Raw genomic sequence first — 20659 nt, forward strand, 5'->3', positions numbered from 1 at the left:
CCTCCCCCACCCCTGAATCTAAAACTTATCAAATGAAACATCTTAAAGACTGACAACTGAAACCATAAAATAGGAAGTCAAATATTGTATACTTTGAAATTAAGAAGTGACTATACAGGTAGTATTACCCTTGTGTTTTCTTACTAAATAGCCACAGTTTCATTTGTAATTCAAGCTCAGTTTTCTTTTCTTGCCGTTGTTCCACCGTTGCGAGCCAGTTACCAAAGCGGCCAAATGCAGCCTTCGTTAGTTCAATTTGGATCAGACCATAATCATTGATATATTCTTGCTGTATAATATCTAACTGAGGGGTTAAAAAAATCCAAAATGTTTATTAATGTGAATACAATGTCAAAGCATTCAAGGCATGATACTTAACTACATCCAAGACAACTTCTAGTATTGATGGATCTTTAGACAAAGGTAAAAATTACCTAATTGTTACTGTGGACCCCAAAATTGCCATTAAAAATGAGAACACATTATATAGTACTAATTTGGTGGTAATTATTTTTCAATGACCTTGAATATTAGTGATGACTAACAACCATCACGATACAACAGAACTGTTAATTTAAGTAGTGCTTTTTCTTATTTCTAAGAACAAATAACTTTACATAAAATCTCAAGGCTAGATTCCATATCGCTAGAAACAAGGAAAGCATAGATAAACTTACAATCTTCATAAAGTGAACAAAGATAAGAAACATAAATAAGCCAGCATTTTATGGTTGTTTTTTTAAAATCCTTTTTCTTTCCCTATTTACTAAGTAAATACAGTGCCTAATACTAAGGGTACTAAATGCCTACAATTTCCAGGAATTACACAAGATCTGAGTGTTTAAAGATTAATAAGCTTCCTTTCTTTGAAGGGTTTAACAGGCCATGGAAAGAAAGATAAGGTGCTATATTTGTTATGATAGGAATCTAGAGGCACAAGAAAAAAGTGGGACATCTGGACTGGATTGTATTTATCAGGATTATAAGAAGCATTCCTCTTTAATCTACACTGAAGGTTTTATCTTCAATATATGAATGATACTGTTCTACCACAACACAGATAGAGATTTGTACTGTCAATCCACATATTCTTGTTTCCTTATCCCTATGCCACAAATGGCACAGAGGCGTGGCACAGCTAATTGGAATGCATTCTGAAACAAAATGAAACAGAAAGAGAGCAAGTATTTGTGCCCCAACTAGTTTATCTGTAATCTGTAACTGTGGCCTCATTAGAATTATGCTCTAAACAACTAAGTAACCATAGATAATGCTGACTGTGGTCAAGAAAACACAGGCACAAGATCCTGTTTTAGAAGCTACCAAATAAATTACTCGACCCAGTGGTAAAAAACTTCACTGCTTTTAAGGGTAGTTAATGGAGTTAATGGATAAAGTCTTACATTGTATAACTGCTTATCACTCTGGAGAGAATAAAACTGCAGGTGACCAGGTTTTCCATTTAAAACCAAAGCTTTAGTTCTTGGATCAATCATCAAACCAGTGAAGATACTCCTATCTGCCAAAGAAGTGATAAACAATAGCTGAAATCAGAGAAATATTCACTCTTAAAATGTATGTGACCCTAAATCCAGTGTGTTCTGCAATACCTTTCACTAGGCCTTGGATGACTGCAGATGCCTCAAGGTTTCGGTGAATCACTATTATCTCTGTGGGTAAAAAAATAAATATTTAAATATAAATAGGTCAGAACTTCAAGGTAAAGAAGTCACCTGAATTTAGATCATTTTGAAATATGCCAGAATACAAAACTACCTAGTAAGTTTAATAAACTTGGAGTGTTACTAGAAAATCAAGACTATATTTTGTAGGTTAGCAGAAAAACTAGGCATTGGGGATGAGGGCTTTTCTGTTGGAGTCTTTAAGTTTGATCAGTTGTGCTTACACATAGATTCTAAATGTTAATTCAGAAACTACATATATGATATATGAGAGAGACAATGTCTAAAAAAAGATAGTTTAACTTTGAAATAAGTCATGCCACACCAATGTATTACTCATAGTTATGTTCTTTTTTGAAGGAAATGGAAGCAGATTTACAGAGACTCTGGTCCAGGCTGAATAGTAACAGGATGAGCAAAGTTTGGCAGGAACAGACTGTCTCTATTTCTATCAGAATCCACAGGACTCCCACACTAAGATAATGCTGTATCAAAAGAGGGTATCACAGTATGCTTTTGAAAATGCCACTATATTTGTGAAAGCATGAATGCCCACTTCCAAAGCCTCCCTTTACTTCCCCACATCATCCCATCCTAAAAGGTTTTGAAAATGTCAGTGACACAACAGTAACCAAATACACTTACACCTTCATTTTCATAAAAACAAGTTTGAAAATGTTGGATTCTGGTGGCATCTGGAAGTAAAGCGGGGTGAAAAAAAGAGGAGAAATGGAAGAAAAAAATGCTTGTCAAGTCCTATACTACTCAACTAGTTTTAGGTCTCTTTGTTTCTCATTCCCTACAGACGCTAAGTGATATATGGTATTATACAAATTATGTTTCCTCACAATAAAAAATTTAGACTTACTATTATCAGAGTGAGATGTACAGAATAAATCGCCTGCAGGTGAGACTGAGATATGTTCGATAGTAGCTCCTAAGCGGGGGAGAAATTCCTTATTCTTCTCTGCTGTATCGCGCCACTCTACAAGTACAGATTCACGACCGCCACTCAGTAGGCTGGTGCCTTCACATCCACCCAAAGAATTTGAAAGGACAGTGTTTTGGGGAAAAAATAGAAAAATATAATTAACATTTTAATTTTTCCTACCATATTAGAGAAATAAACTCTTTTTAAAAACATACAAACCAGTCTTTTCATATCTTTTAAAAAATTCTCAAGAAAAATGATCATTGATTTAGTAATTTTCCTTCCCAGTAATACCTGACAAGTTTGCTGCTGACCAACACTTTTGTCAACAACTAGAAAAGCTGGATGAAAGAAACATCCTCTAGGCCCAGATGGCTTCATTGATAAAATTTTCCAGACACTTAAGAAAGAAAGAAACCAATTTTACACTCTTCCACGTAACCAAAAAAGAACACTTCCCAACTTGTTTCACAAGATCATCACGCTACTCTACCAAAACTAGTACACTGTAAGAAAAAAATTACAAGCCAACTTCATGACAGATGAAAATTCCCAAGCAAAATATTAGCAAATTGAATCCAACAATATAGTAAAAGGATAACATGTCATTGCAGAGTTTATTGCAGGAATGAGAGATTATTTTAACAGTTGAAAAATAAACCAATGTAATTAACTTCATTTACAGAATAAAAAGAAAAATCATGATTATCTGAACAGATGCAGAAAAAGTAAATGATACAACTCTATACCCTTTCATGATAATAACTCTCAGAAACCCAGGAATCAATGGGACCTTTTAAATCTCATCTGGGCTATTCAGAGAAAACTTACAAGCAAACATCATACTACAAAGCAAAATATAAAAAACTTTCCCTGTGATTAAGAATGACATTGGCATATTTATTCAACATTAACTAGATGTCCTAGTGCACCAAAATGAGGTAAGAAAGGCTTAGGGATCTGAAAGAAGGAAAGAATTATTTCAGTGTTCACAGACAGCATGACTACATCAAGGCATAGTCAAAAGAGTTTAGAGATAAACTCTTAGAATAAGTGAGATTTGCTAGGCTGCTGAATATAAGATATATATATGTATATATATATAAATCAATTTTATTTTTAAATACTACTAAGTTAGTTAGAATAAAAAATAAAAAATACTGTTAACAACAGAATCATAAGACCAGAGATATATCAGAGATAAATTAAAAAAGACCCCCAAAATGGAGAGATATTTATTATAATTACAGATTAAAATATTTTATGCTATAAAAATATCAATTCTCAAATTGATCTATAGCTGCACTGGCCAATATGGTAGCCACCAGCCACATGTGGCCATTTAAATTTAACAAAAAACAAACCAACCCATAAGAGAGTATCTTCATGACCAATTAGACAAAGATTTCTTAGGACACTGTTTTAGACTGTTTTGCCAAAAGCAGTCCATCAAATGATCATTTTTAATTCTTTTATAAATCTAAAAAGACTGTAGTTTAAAGATCACCGGTTTGTAGTGGTGTTTCCTCCAAATTTTATGAAGTTGCAAACTGATAAAATCTTGCTAAACAAAAGACTAAAGGTATGTAAAATTGTGATGTGTACAAATAAAACAAATTTAATCTGATACACACACATATATAAAATACTGTGTATATTGTTCGTATCTGCAAGTTATAAAATAGTTTTCAAAAACAACTAAAATCGGTATTTCCTTTACTTAGCCAACTACGTTTTTTCTTTTATTAACTCTTACACCTATACAGCATCAATACCAACATTTCACTGACGACTACATGCTGTATTTAACCATTACTTCTCATTTACAAATATTCACATTACTTGAAATATAAAATCAAGAATTCAACTCTATAGCAGGCAAGATTACCTGCACTACCTCCTATGCTAAAGCCCTGGCTCAGGTAGAAGTGCTCTGTATTCTTCTTTTTCCTTTCTTTGAGAGCCCACCGGTCTATTCCTTCTTCCTCAATCCCTACCTGAAAGGGCCAAACCCGAATGACCCAGGGCTACGGGTATGTAAGGCCACTACAGAAAGCTGTGACTGCAAACCACTGTGGGAGAAGGTAGACAAGATAGGTAAGAGAAACAAAACAGAGAGTCACAATGATAATAAATACCAGTCCGTGTTTGCTCTGAGTTGGAAAGGGGCCATAGCAGAGAAAGAGAAATTGAGGAGGAAGGGCAAAGAAATGACCTTAGGTTAGGAGAAAATAAAGACATTGCCTGGAACACATACATTCAATTCATGTGTACAAATGCACACCACTCATTAGTATTTCTGGGGGGTGGGGTGGGAAAGAGGGTGGAGAAGATAAACGAGTAGCCTGTATTTTAAATCTGTAGGGTCAGGTTAATTTCTCTTCATTACCCTTTTATAGTCTCAATTCCCATATGTCACAACTAAACTATTATCGTCGTTCCCTAAACTCAAAGCATAAATAAGCTTAAGATGTTCCTATTTCCCGTGGCTTCAGAGAGTTAAACCCAAGTAACCTTCTAAGGACCCACAGCACATGGTACCATCTAAGACTCGGCCTGTCAGTCTCCAGGAAGACCTATGGGAAGAAAAATCTCCTTTCCTGACTTTTCATTTTTCAGGCACATAATCTTCTCTAGCACCTAGCAACCTTCTTCCAGGACCAGTCACAATATGCTGACATAAATAACTTTCACCACATGAGTGGGAGGGTGCTAAAAGTAACCAAAGACAAAACATATTTCACACTTCTGTCGAAGACCAGCTTATTTTTCAAGGAGGTATTTTTACTCACTACAGCTACACTCTCACATAGCTTAAATGAAACAAAGATCTGAATTAATTTAAAATAGTTAATGTTGAATGAGGCAATCTAACAGTTAAAAACAATGGCTTTAAATCAGACTTAGGTCCATATCCCACTTACTAGCCATATGACGACGTCCGTTATCAACTCCAAACTCTACTTCCTTCGCCTGTCAGATGATAATAACGATACCTATCTCATAGGGTCAAGGATTAAATCAGATAATGGATATAATGCCCTTGCATAATTATTTGTACCTGATAAACTATAGTTACATACTTAGCTATGCAGACATACATTTGAAAAAGTAATATTAAGTAAATATGTTCTTTATGTTAATAACATAGACCTTATTACAAATGTACACTTTAGAACTGTGAAGGGCTTTGAAACCTAAAGTATATAGTATTGTGCTGAGCAAAGCTTAAAACACAGGGATGATAAACAAGTGTTTACAGCTCATTTAGACCTTGCAATTTTAAATCTTTCAAACTATAAATACAGAGAATTAACATACTTGATTCATATAATTCAAAAGTTCATTTTAATTATTAAACCTGCACTTACCTGTCACTGAAAAAGCCAAATCCATAACCATATCATGGTGCCAATGTAAACACGTGTATGTGTATTTCTTGTCATCATTAAAATTTCTCCTATTGGAGAAAAATAAAACTCTTAAATTACTTTGAGTAGGCGTAAGTTAGGAAAATAATGGCATGTCAAATGTAATAAACATATGCCAAACACAACAAATCATAATATCAAGCTAACTGGTCTTAATGTACAAAAATTACATTTTCTACTTCTAATCAGTCACTTCTACAAATAACACACCACTTATGGTACCCACCACTTATGAATAGATAATCACTATTGTCACCCTTTCCTTTTTGGATAAAGGCTGACAAAAAAAGTTCTCTTTAATAAAATGATTATAGGCAACATGAAATTTTTCACTCCCCCCTACTAGTTTAAGGTTAGAAATCCTAAAACAGTAAGTATGAAATGAAAAGAAAGGGAGGATGTTTTCTTGGATTCAGAGATAGTCCTCGTCTGTGAGACTAATATAAAATAGTACAGAAACGATCACCATGCTCTTAATGAGTTAACTGACCAAAGACGAATTTTGCCATCCATGTGACCAGATGCAATGCAGTCTTCCTTTGGGTGACATGCTACACATGTAAAATTGTTCTTAGAATGTTTCTTATTTCTTGATGATGACAAAGTAAACCTAGGAGAAAAAAATTTCCTTTAAATTTCCTTTTAAGTGGTGATATAAAGTAAAAGGGAGTTCTCAGCCTTTTCAACCAAAATTGGAGAGATTTCAGAATTCAATGAATATAAATGTAGGATATTTTTTAAAAGAAAATTTTGATCAAGAATCAAGCACTGTTTTGTAAACATATATTAATATATAATATAAAGTTCATGTGACTAATATTCTGTCAAAATAATTTGTCTATGGAAGCCACTGACATTTAAGTAAAGACATCCTTTTAGTGATTTTTTTGGCCTGGACAAAGCTTGTTCAAATTTCTCATTGAATCTAAGTTTTAGCATGAAGGATAAACAAGCCTAAGAAATTATATCTGAGACAATTGCCCAAGGCATCTAAAGGAACAAATCCAAAGGGATAAATTGGTGGCGAGTAGTAGCTCACGCCTGCAATCCCAGCACTTTGGGAGGCCAAAAATTTGGGAAGATCACTTGAGGCCAGGAGTTCAAAACCAATAGCAAGACCTCATTTCTACAAAAAATAAAAAATTAGCCAGGTGTGGTGTTGTGCACCCATAGTCCCAGCAACCTGGGAGGCTGAGGCAGGAGAATCGCTTGTGCACCAGGAGTGTGAGGTTGCAGTGAGCTATGATGGCACCACTGTACTCCAGTCTGGGAAACAGAGTGAGATCCTGTTTCAAAAAAACCCAGAAAACAAAAAACAAACAAAACTCTATTAGGTAAATTTATCTTCATTTTAAATACATGTTAAATAGAGGTGCATTGGGTTCAAATAGACTAAATTTGACTCATTTTAAACCCTGGTATCCCAAAGCCTACATTCATTCCTATAGCCATAAAATGGCAATGAGAACGAACTTGGTGAAGGCTTTTCAAATTACATCCAACTCTGACTCCAAGTATGCAGACCAAAATTTAGGTGTACAGGGGCTTTCAGCTGGAAAAAGCTCCCTAGGTTTCTGTGACTAACATTCCTGCAACTCTACCCATTGATGGTTAAAAACTATACCTTTATACCTTGTGGTCTTACAACCTTTTGTAAATGAAACTAGAAACAGCTTTGGATCACAGGATCAAATAAAATTATAACAAACTCTTGAGGAAATAAAGCTAACAGGAAAGAATTCTTACCTTGATGTTGTTTTCTTTTTGAAAAAATAAACAGACAAGTAAAAGTCCCGCACTGCAGCGACATATTCTCCCTGATATTTCAAAGAGAGGGTGGCATTCACAATAATCAACACTCTTGAAGATCACAAAAATTAACAGTAACAATAATTTTGCTTGGCAAATTAAGAGTGCATTAATATAAAAGGATATACTCTACTTTGGCTGTGGAAAGAATAATCCTACTTTTAAAATGATGATAGAAAATGAAAAGATGAGCTTAGGTTCTAAATTCCAAAACCAGATTCTCTAGCTTTAAGTATAATGATTTAAATTTTTTTCCCATTATGGAATAATTTACATACAATAAATGCAATGTTTGACATATGTGTACACTTAACACATCCACATTTCCTTCACCTCAGAAACGTTCTCTCCTTCCTCTTCACAATCATTCTTCAATGTCCCCACGCCTACCAACAACTATCCATTTCTATCACCACGCTTATTTCTCTGCCTGCTGTAGAATTTCATGTCCATGGAATGCTGCAATAGACACTCTTTCATGTTTGGCCTCTTTGGCTCAGCATTATCCTTTTGGTTCATCCATGCTCTTATGTGTACCATTAGTTCCTTTTTAATGCTGAGGAACACTCCACTGAATGAACACATATCACAATTTGTTTATTCTATTGCTGATGAACATTTGAATTACTTACATTCTGGAGTCATTATGAATAATTATTGTCGTACCTATTTTGTGGTCATGTTTTCATTTCTCTATGTAGGATTAGAATTGCTGGGTGAAGTTATTTATTTAACTTTGCTCTATATCTTGCCAACATTAGCTGTTCTAGTGGATGTGAAGTGCTATCTCACTGTGGTTTTAATTTGTATTTAACTGATAACTAATGATGCCAAAGAATGCTGATTTAATAATAATAAAAAAGTTTACTCTGAGATATTAACCCTTTTCAGAACAACACTAAAATAACGCCACAAAAATTAAGGCTAAAGACACATGCCACTATAGTGAAGTCCAGGGGCTTTGGATGGTATTTGATTTTAAAATAATGAAGTAATTATTAGGTATAAACATCACAGTTATTATTTATAAAAACATTTTACTATGTACTCATGTTGCACTGTTAAGTAAGGAAAAAAGGATAAAATGCCTTCTGATCCTAATTGTTTGGAAAAAGTTATTTTAAATATCTTAAATAAATAAAATAATTTGAGTGGCTTTTATGTGGGACAGCCTAAGAAGTACAGTACAATACCAAAACATCGATATTTTAGGGAAAATTAGAGAGTTTACAAAAGCAATAGTGCAGAATACACAAAATAAGGATGGCTCTAAAACTATATATACCATAAATACATGCTAAAGCAATGAAACAGACTTCTTAGTTACTAACAAAAATATAATAATTCAAGGCAATATCAAATCACTACAATGCTCAAAGGAAAGATGACAGGAAAGAGACTTTATGTTCAAAACAGAAAACCAATGAAACAAAATTTACCTCATTTCCAAAGGCAATGCACTTGGGTGATTGGTTTACATAATCCAAAACAATGGATAGCTCCTTAGCTTCTATTTCTTGGCTTGACGATTTTGGCAATTTCACTGAAACCAGCTGAAATATATCTAGCCAAAGGAAGCTATGTTAATATAAAGCTTCTCTAGAGAAAGTGAACATGTACACTTATTCATATAAACTGTTAATCGGTACTCTAGAATTAATTTGATGCCAAGATAATTCTAGCCTATCTTGAACAAAAGGTACCTTAAAATTGAACACTTTGAATACACAAAGTTTTAAATGGAAGTCTAATTCTACAACTCATATACATACATGTGAAATCCATGTATCTTATTGGTGCCTGTATATTATAAAGTACTAAGCTGAACTTTAATATGGAGACAGAATATGAATACTGGTGAACTATGCAGCCAAAAGCAACAAACCATCTGAGAAAGCTTTCAGAATTGCTATGGACGTGCCACAACATTCATAGGATAAATCTACTTTTCTGTAATATTGACATGTTCTTCTCTTTACATCCATTTAAAAAATTTCTCCCTAAGACTTTTTTTTTTTGGAGACAGAGTCTCACTCTGTTGCCTGGGCTTGAGTGCAGTGGAGTAGAGTATGCATCATAGCTCACTGCAACCTCTAACTCGTGGGCTCAAGCAATCCTCCTGCCTCAGCCTCCCAAGTAGCTGGGACTACAGGCAAGCATCACCATGCCCGGCTAATATTTTCTGTTTTTTTGTAGAGACAGGGGTCTTGCTGTAGCTCAGGCTGGTCTGGAACTCCTACCTCAAGTGATCCTCCTACATTGCCTCCCAGAGTGCTAGGATTACAGGCATGAGCCACCATACCTGGCCCCTAAGGCTTTTTTACTTAGAGTAAAAACATAAGTCCTTCCAACAGCCTACAAGGCTATATATAATCTATTCTCCCTTGGTTCATTCCAACCAGCCTCTCTGCTACTGTCTGAACACGTCAGGAGTGATTGAGAATGCTTCTCCAATAGCTGCACAGCTAATTCTTCTTCCCTGACCACTTATTTAATACGTATTCCTCCAATGCTGCCTACGTCCCTCCCCTACTTTATTTTTCTCTAGAACATCTTTCATCTCACAGCATCATGTAACTGACCTAGTCAGCTTACTGTTGGGACTTATTGTCTGTTTGTTCTGTGCATCCAGAATAATATCTAGCCATGGTAGGTGCTCAATAAGCGCTGAATAATTATGACATATAGTTGAGAAATGATACCACCAAAAATAATGTGTAAATAAAAGATTAATTTGTTTTTAAACCAGAGAAGTAATTTCAACATGATTTATAAAATTTTCTATCAGAGATTCTGGTTTTGGGCTGTGGAACACAGATGACACAGATGAAGAAAGACAGTGTGTGTGTATATTTATATTTGAGTATGAGAGGCCAGTGGGGTAGTCAGCAAGCCAGCTCAGCAGAAGGGATCTTTTCAAGCCCCACTGACACTGTAATGTAACAGATACCCATATTTTCATATGCTGGGTACCCAGGATGTGCCAAGCACTAAAGAGTAACACCAGATCCCATTATGAATGGAATTTAGATTATAGTATTTGAAGTTTCCACAGTTAACTCCAAAAGGCTAATGACCAAGATCTGTACTTTAGATCAGTAGTTTTCTACCCTGCCTTGCCCATTAGACTCAACTGGGGAATTTTAAGTAAACAATTAGGCCCCACCACAGAGAATCTTATTATTTAAATTCCTTGGGTGATTCTTATGTGCAGCCACTGTTTAGAATCACTAGGCTTACAAGCATGAATAAAAAGTTTAGCTACAGCTATTGGTGACTGCCCTTCCAACTGAGGAATCATGGGGTGAGTAAAGCAGGTAATTACCAAACACTGGTGATGAGCAGAATCACCTGGGAAGATATTAAAAATGTAGATTCCTAGACTACATTCTAGACCTAGTGAATCAATTGCCAGTTGGGGAGATTAGGAATCTGAATTTTTAGTAGGCGTGTGGACTGATAATCAAGGATCCACATATTTATGTACAAAATAGACCTTAAATATCAGAAAGAGTGCTATCTTTGAAGTAGTCACCTGGGAAGACAACTTAATTAAGAATGTTGCTATTTCCAGAGCATTTTTGAAATGTCCTTTAGAAGTGGCTTATGAGCCACATAAGAAAACTAAACTTCATGTCACATTCTTGATACAATATCACTCATTATAAGACTTGGCACTAAATGACTTTAGCTAAAAAACAGATTTAGCTTTTGGTTTTGACTATTCAAGTTACTATACTTAAGTCTATGATATGTAATAATTTACAAATTTGTCTCAGGAAAAACAAAACAAAACAAACAAACATGGTGGAAAGGATTCACTTAACTAATAAACCATGAACAGTTTAGCTTACTGCCCACTAACCATTGTAAAGCTGCTTTGCATTTTTAGCTCTGAATACAACTATATTTTATGGAGGACACCACAAAGCACAGTGGCATTCTTGAATTCTGGGGATTAGAAAATTTCTTTGGATATATCCTTCATGTTAGTGTTCTGTTTTATCAAATTCTATAATGAAGGACAATTATTTATAACTTACAATATTCCAGGAATTCCTAAAAAGCTGACACATGGCAGTTTTGATGGAATAATGTTCCAAAGATAGTGAAAATGTAATTGATAATAATTTAGTCACACTACTGATTCTTAATGTCAACCTATTTTCTATACCATTTCCTACAATGACTCAAGACCAATAAAGAGAAATGTTCGATGATGGGTAAAGTGATAATGATGCTTAAGAATGAAAGTTCAGTAGGAAGACAAGTTCCAGCACACCTTTGTAAAACAGCTTTAAGATTTGAGCTCTATGGTTTATTATTATAACCATATATAAAATAATTCATTTTATATTATTGCATATTTCAGAACTGATACAAAGCCTCTGCAAATGAACATAGTAACAATAAAAGCAATTTAAATGCCAACTCCAAAAGCTGTTAGCCTCAGATTAAAACCAAATGTTAAATTCTGAGAAACTATAAAATGAAAAGAGGCACTCTATACCATATAAAAACAAAATAAGTCAATTATATGATACCTGGTTTTTCTTTATTTATTATAACAAAGACAGAATCCTCAGGGCGGCTAACAGCAAAGAGCGCATGAAGTTTACATCCAACTGTGAAAGTCTGAAAGATAAAAAGCACCATATTGTCTACTGTCTGTTTCCCCCGGCAGAACATAAGATCTATGAGAGCAGGGATTTTTATCTATTTTGTTCACTGCTGTATTGCCAACATAAGGAGAACACCTAGCCTATAGAAGACAACCAATAGATATTTGTTGAACAGCCTTTCAAGTTTGGTACATATAGCCCTGATTCTTTTTAGTGGTTGTATAATACTGTACTGAATGAACGTATCACAATTTCAACTGACATCAAGCCTATATTTACTTATTTCCCTACTGTACACAACACTGTAAAGACTACATAAACACTCCATTATTTCAGTGACAGATTGTTACAGGTGAGATTGCTGGAGCAAAATGTTTTTATTTATTTTCAGGTTTATTCTCATTGATTGTATATAAAAGTGCCTGTTTCTCTACACTTTACCTATCACTTGATTTTTTTCAATCTGCAATCTGGCTAAACTGATAGGGAAAAATGCTGTCTCATTTGCTTTAGTTTATATTTCTTTAATATTAATGAGGTTAAGCCTCTCTTCATATTTATTGGCTATTGTGTTTCTTTTTCTGTGAATTTATATATTTCTACTAGGCTATTAGTTTTTCCTTACTGGTTTTTGGGAATATTTTTGTATATTAGGGATAATATCTTTTGTAAATATTTTCTCCTAGTTTAACTTGTCTTTTTATATTAGAAGTATAAAATTTTTACAGTCAAATTTATCTTTTTATTAATGGCATATAAATTTCACTTGTTTAGGAAGTCTAACGATGAGGCCTTATAGAAGGAAACGATATATTTACCATTAAATTATTTTGCCATTTCCTTTCACATGAGGAAAACTGAAGAAAAATCCACATACCTTTATCAAAATGCCATCTATGTAGTCCCACAGTTTAATTGTGCCATCAAAGGAACAAGAATATAGCTAAAAAGGTAAAAATAGTACAAAATTGATTAAAAAGCAGAAATACATTAAGATATCAAATGAATAACTAAGTGCTGATAAGAAGGCATTTTCTTTTCTTTTCTTTCCTTTTTTTTTTTTTTTTGAGACAGAGTCTTGCTCTGTTGCCCGGGCTAGAGTGCCATGGCATCAGCCTAGCTCACAGCAACCTCAAACTCCTGGGCTCAAGCAATCCTCCTGCCTCAGCCTCCCAAGTAGCTGGGACTACAGGCATGCACCACCATGCCTGGCTAATTTTTTCTATATATAATTTTAGTTGTCTAGCTAATTTCTTTCTATTTTTTTAGTAGAGACCGTGTCTCGCTCTTGCTCAGGCTGGTCTTGAACTCCTGAGCTCAAATGATCTGCCCGCCTCGGCCTCCCAGAGTGTTAGGATTACAGGCGTGAGCCACCGCGCCCAGCCAAGAAGGCATTTTCTGTTCATCAATTCACTGTTAACCTTAAAGAGGTGGAGTCATTTGGTTACATTGCTTCTGCAAAATAGATACTCTTATCACAGCCTGTGGCAGTGGTAGATTCACTGATTTCAAGTTTTAACTAAGCTGAGAGGAAAAATGTCAACCTTCTATTTTGAAGAGGGAGATTGTAAGGTATTTAGTTATGAAAAGCACTCATGAACTTGTTGCTATTTCTCCTACAGCTCAGCCCCTTTTTATTAACTGAACTGCTTTCATTTTACACGGGTATTAAAGGAGAGCTTCTCAAATCATTAGACAATGTCTTATTTAAAAAAAAATATTTCCAATCCATCAAGGACCAACACTTTCATAAAATACAATAGAAATTATTATGCACTTGGATGCTGTGGAAATGTCAAAGTGCTATAAAGCTTCGGGACAATTTCTGTGCTCATCTCACTGTAGACTGTAACCAACAGTTTAGGGCACTGGTCCGTGGACCACACTTTGGTAGCACAAGGCCTTAGTAACACATAGGTTTATTTTTGTCCCAGCGGACTTAATTTTACTAAGTTTACACTAGATTCTTTTTGTTGTTGTTATGTTAAAATACTTTGCTTATAATGTTTATAAAGAATTTTAAGTTTTTTTTAAAGAAAGTGGCAATTTTAAGATTTCTGCAAATAGGGACATGGATTCAGAAAAGATCATATTATTTATCCAATTCAAAGAATAATATTAAGTAAGAAATATACATCACAGTCAACACATATAAGAATCCTAAACATGGATTAGTAAAACATAACAAGTCAAACATATAATCACTGTCAAAATAATGGTTAATACACAAACACTGTGAATCCTATACCCACAGAATCACTGCCCTCTAATCTTATTAACTCACGTCACCTGAAACAGATCTTTCATGCACTGTGTATATAGGGCTTTTTGTTTTGCTATAAAACTTAGTAATATAGACTTCACAAATTACAATTTTAACAAAAGAATATTTTTGTGATTAAAAACATTCAAATGCTACACATAGCAATAAACTTTTGTCAAACCCTCAGAGGACAGTAAAGATAAAAATCTGTGCTTGGACTCTACAGAAAAGTTACTTAACTTTGACTTTTAGGAGTAGCTTATTTAATTTTGGAAAGAAAAGATCAATGTTACTTTATGCCCTACTTCCTTTGTGATAATGCAATGCAAATCCATTGTTAAATCCACCAATAACTTCCAAGTTGGCTGTGACTAATTCAGGATTAAAAACTAGAGCAAGAGCAAAATATTGTTGAGATAAATTTTTAGTAAGTTTGCTGAAACTTGAGAACAGAATTTAAATGACCATTTCATTATTCTTGAATTCCGAGAAGCAAGGCCTGTTTTGTGGGGGAAGTGGGGAGGTCTGAACTACATTAAATCCCCAAATTTGTCTTGAAATTAACTGGTTGATCCACTAACTAAAGAAGCCCTTCTCATCTAGACGCTCATTTTAAGATTAGGTAACATCTGCATTAACCCTCAAGAGACTCAACCTTTAAAGGAATAGCTCTACCAAATCAATGCCTTTTGGCCAACATTTTCCAAAATGTGTTCCAGAAACCAAAGGGTTCAGAGGTCAGATAAGTTTGAGAAACACCAAATACTACATATCCCTTTTGGATATTCACAATGCACATAAGGGGAACGAGAAGACCTACAATCAATAAATCCACTTAACTTTGCCTAACCCTGAATTTCAGAAACATTCTTCTCAAGTAACACCTATTCGCATCCTGTGGAACAAATGGTTCACAGAATACACTATGGTCAATGTAGTTCTAGGCCGTGATCTTATTTTAATAACGAGAAACAAGTGAAAGATACCCTGAATCAGAAAATCAACAAATATTTCACTGCATCACAATCTGGAAAATTTCCCAGCCAAATTCAACTCCAATTGTTCTGTCAAGAACAAAGACAATGTTAAAAACATTCAATTATAAACTGCTTGACACCTGTAGATGATTGTTGGGGTTGAGCTGGATTCCAGTCACCAGATTTCTGTGCCCATGCAATATGTGCACACATTCTTCTGTGGCTGTGCTATAAACTTTAACAAAATCTCCAGAGACACAAAAGATATACCTGGAAAAAAAAAGAAACAAAAGTAAGTTTCATGTACTCCTTAGGTAGTACAATCTTTTTATTGTTCATGATAAAAATAACATCACACAACAGAGATCTCTTTCAAAGAAGTTTAAGAACTGTATATTCAAATTTTTGTGCTGTTTTAAGCCTATGGGGACATCTAAGACTGACTGGTTCGTTAACTTAGAAGAGATTAATGAGCCCAAATGTCATATCTCTTGCCTATTTATGGGCAGAGGCTATAACGAAATCATCCCGCAAAAACTGCCAACTTAACCAAGTTGCCTGATCACTAAATGGATGAGTTACTCTTCGATGATGGTTCTGCTAACAGTGGTGTCTTCCCATGTCCGTAAACTCTTCATGGTTTACTGGGGACACCAGCTTACAAATGCTAAGTCAAAAGCTCTGGTCCATTGGTGAGGTATGGGCCTCCCTTGTATAGAAAAGTACAAAGACTTTATGCTGGTTTTTTTTCCTTGTTGCTGAAATGCTGGTTTTGCTACTGTCTTTCTGGATTTCTTCCATATAGTAGAGGATACTAAATTACTGAAAGTGGTAAAGTTAGGGTAGTATTTGACTAGTTTCATAATAGATATTATCACAGAACAAAGCTCAGAAATATAAATCTTCTAGTATCCTCTAAATAAAAAACGTTTGCTCTGTGCCTATTATACCTACAACAGACGCCCCCCTCCCCATCTACAGTTTCACTTTCCTTGGTCTCAGTTACCCATGGTTAATTGCAGTCTGAAAATATTAAATGGAAAATTCCAGAAATAAACAATTGATAAATTAAACTGTGTGTGGTTCTGAGTAGTGTGATGAAATCTCTCAGTGTTCCACCTGGGACATGAATCATCCCTTTGCAGAGCATATCCACTATAAAAGCCACCTGATGGTCACTTAGAAGCCATCTCTGATTGTCTGATAACTGTGCTTGTGTTCAAGTAAACCTTATTTTACTTAATAAAGGTTCCACAGTGCAAAAGTAGTAATGCTGACATGTTGTAATTGTTCTATTTTATTTTTAGCTATTGATGTTAATCTTTTACTGTGCCTAATTTATAACTTATCAAAGGTATACATGTATAGGAAAAAACGTAGTGCATGTAGGGTTCAGTACCATGAGGTTTCAGGCATTCACTGGGGGTCTTGTGGTCTTGGAACGTGTCCCCCGCGGACAAGGGAGGACTACTATACCACAAAATCCTAAGAGTAAATCTGGTACTGCCTGGGGCCACTATTACACTATTTTATCAATTTTAAGATACTTGACTTTTCACAGGTTCACCTCTTTGAAATTAGGATGCATCTTATAATCAATGGAATCTTGTAAGTGCTGTTAGCCAGGAGGCATGATTATGTGAAACTGTCTACTACGATCAAGAAAGTATGAGCAACAAGGCATTTGAGATATACGACCTCCCCTTTGGCCGAAGCCTCCTCTTCAACTCTGTTGAGTACCTTACTTAGTTCATAGCCTTAACATTGCAGCCTGGACCATTCTTGGGCTTTCTACATTCTTCAAGTGTGCTTTAGTTCAGCTTTATACTTAGACCCATGAGACTAATTTTACAAATTTGACCATATCACTTCCTCAGATAAAGATAAAATTAAATTAAAATCCTTCAATGTTTACTGTCTTCAGGATATAATCTAAACTCTTAAGGTTTTTGGTGGTTTGACCCAGTCTGACTGCAACTACATTTTCTGTTGAACAGTGTGCTCTAGTGAAGTGGTTCACAATCCAACAACCCTCCACCCCCCCTCCCCCACCCCGACACACCCTATCAGTACCAAGAGGTCTTTTAGGCAGTGTTTCCTTGAAATTGTGGTGGGTAAGAGGTACTGCTGGCCAAGAAAACACACCCTAATTGATTCCAATTTGCTTCCTCAGAGGAAAGGAATTTCCTCCTTGTTACTTAGCAGAGAACAATGGCTTTAAATTACTTGAACACAAGTCCCGAAAGGCAACTCTCTCCATGGTTTTGCACTTCCTGCTATCTACACAGAACATGTTCTCTTTCTGACTACTTTTTATTTTCTAGGAATAAGCTTTTTATTTAACTTTTCTTTTCAAATAATTTTTAGATTTACAGAAGTTACAGAGTTCCTATATATGCTTCACCTTGCTTCTGTTAAGGTTAGCACTTTACATGAGCAAATCTGTCAAAACTATTAACATTGGTACATGACTATTAACCACAAACTTTATTTGCATTTTTTCTATGTTCCAGAATCCAATGCAGCATACCCATTAAATGTCGCATCTCCTTAGAATCCTCCCATCTGTGACAGTTTTTCAGTCTTTCCTATTTTTCATGACTCTAACTACTTCCAGATTCAGCTTGGAGTCTTTCTCTGGAAGCCTTCCCTCATCTTCTCATACCAGATCACCAGTTCTAGATCCAAGATCTAGTGGCCAAAAGTAAGCTGCCCAAATTTCACAATTCTGTTGTTTTATTTTTTATTTCAGCTTTTTCATAAACACCTTGAGATAAAATACAAAATTACCTTATTCCTCTTTGTATAAGGTAGCCAACTCCTTGTGGTACCTTTTAGATAACATTAAAATCTTTGAGTTCATTATAATCCTGTACATTTGCTAGAAAAATGGCTTTATTAGCTTTTATACAGATGACCCTCCCCACCCCCACCAGTCTCTAAATCTTGACCAAGTTCCCCAAACTTCAGTCTTGAATTTCTACCTACTACTACCTATGCTCACCTGGTTGTTTTACAGGTACCTCAATAGGCCCCAAACTGAACTCAAAATCTTCTCCAATTAATACTAATTGTGAAATCACTCCAAAGTCCTATCTCTTTCCTCCATCTTCAGTATTATCTTAGTTTAGGCCAAAGTGATTTCTTGTTTGGATGCCAGCACTAATCTTCTACTCCCTGGTCTCTACTCTTCCAAACTCTTCTCCCACCATTTCCTATACCCTATGCGGTGATTATACTGACTTTACATACAAGGCCCAATCCCCCAATTTTCAAGGCCCCCTAATTTCAAGCTGCTCCATTTGCCTGGCATGCCTTCCCCCAATATCACTGGTGAGGCAAACTCTTGCCAGTGTTGCCAAGACCCACTACTGAAAGGAAACTTTGATTATGTAACTTTCTCTTCTATGCTATCATTACACTGAGTATACCAACCTACCCACGTCTGATTTCTCCATTTTTTTTTAACACATATTAGAGTTTTACACAGTTTTCAGATTAACAATCTTGAAGAAACACAATCATGTTAAAACTTCTGCCCCCTTATTTAGAGACTTAAAAAAATAAACACTCTCTTTGGACCAAACAACCAAGAACTGTTCAGGATGTCATTTCCTCAGCAATATTCTCCATCCTTCTCAGTTTGGAGCAATTTCTCCTTCTTATGAACTCCTACTGTGTCACAGTATGAAATATCTGTTACTAAGTATTCCCTTCTACTTACAGACTGTAAACTCCTTGAAGGTAGGATCAATATTTGAATTATCTTAGTTTTTGTCATTTCAGCTTGTTGTATATAATACAGATGACAAATACTTAAAAAGAATCGCCAGGCTTAGCAAATGAAACACACAACAGACCTCATTATAATGAATAAGGTGTAGAAACAGTATAGTGGAGGATGAAATTGGATACATGGGTATCAGTCTAAAGTGGCAGAACTTTACAACCTCTTGAAGCCTGCTTCTTCCCCCAATCCACAAGATAAATGTCAACAAAACCTTCTTTACTTGTAAAGACTAAGGATTCAATTTTTTTGTTGTTGTTGCCTCTAAGGTAATTTATAAAAACTCCTGCAGCCACATATGCATTCAACAGCTACCTGCCATACACTCATTTATGCAGGATACCGTGGAGGGGACACAAACTTTCATAAGATGCTATCTCTACTCTTCCAAGACAGAAGGGGTTATCAAGTGTCACTCTATCCATAAGTGACTTGAAAACCTTTACTTACTATAATGTGTCACTTCCTAGAGATGCCACCAATATAGCAATGATGTCAGTTGATATATATTGAGCCACTAAATACCAGGCATCGTATGTGCTTTTTATATACTGAGGCATTTAATCCTCCCAATGACCAAATGAGATGGATTAGTAAATATTATCCCCATTTTACAGATGAGAGAACTGACGCAGAGATTAAGAAATTTACAAAGACCCGTAATGTAAGAACCGGGTTTGGAACCCAGAGGCAGTCTGGTTCCAGCCACACCGAATTCTTGAGGAAAGAGACCAGGTCTTAGCAAGTTTCTGTCTCTAACATCATGCAAAGCTCCAAAAAGGTTGCCAATATGCCTTTTTTGGTTGTTGGAGGGGTGGATAAAGTGGAATATTTTTTAAGTTTAGTCATTTCAAACCATGATTCTGTACGAAGGAGTAAGGAAGTCCTCGTGGTATTGCAATGGCAGTGGCGTACACATCCACGCCTAGACCATTTTCCAGCCGCCTCAGCCCTAACAGATTCTACACACGTGGACGTGGCCTGGATCCCCCAATCCACCAGCAGGTAAACCGCGCAGGGAGGCCAAGGCGCACCCCCGCCTGCGGAGCTACAGGGCCTCTCGCGCCCGGGGATCCCCGCACGCCTGTCCGCGCCACAAAGCCCAGATGTGCCAGCCGGCAAGTCCGAATACGCCAGACGGTTCTGTCCCCCCACCG

General features: G+C 35.7%; 1 protein-coding gene across 1 annotated transcript in view; it reads right to left on the bottom strand.

Annotated features, from left to right (window-relative positions):
* WDR75 (WD repeat domain 75) overlaps nt 1-20659 on the bottom strand; it is a 30089-nt gene that overhangs the window by 9235 nt on the left and 195 nt on the right. Inside the window, exons 2-12 of the mRNA XM_045560137.1 lie at nt 15856-15985; nt 13353-13418; nt 12398-12488; nt 9293-9417; nt 7791-7861; nt 6535-6654; nt 5985-6073; nt 2551-2709; nt 1611-1670; nt 1404-1519; nt 129-304 (exon numbers count right to left, since the gene is read on the bottom strand). Coding sequence (XP_045416093.1) covers nt 129-304; nt 1404-1519; nt 1611-1670; nt 2551-2709; nt 5985-6073; nt 6535-6654; nt 7791-7861; nt 9293-9417; nt 12398-12488; nt 13353-13418; nt 15856-15985 — 1203 coding nt within the window. The remainder of the gene's footprint in view (nt 1-128; nt 305-1403; nt 1520-1610; nt 1671-2550; nt 2710-5984; nt 6074-6534; nt 6655-7790; nt 7862-9292; nt 9418-12397; nt 12489-13352; nt 13419-15855; nt 15986-20659) is intronic.

The sequence above is a fragment of the Lemur catta genome, chromosome 8, assembly GCF_020740605.2.
Source record: "Lemur catta isolate mLemCat1 chromosome 8, mLemCat1.pri, whole genome shotgun sequence".
Classification (NCBI taxonomy): Eukaryota; Metazoa; Chordata; class Mammalia; order Primates; family Lemuridae; genus Lemur; species Lemur catta.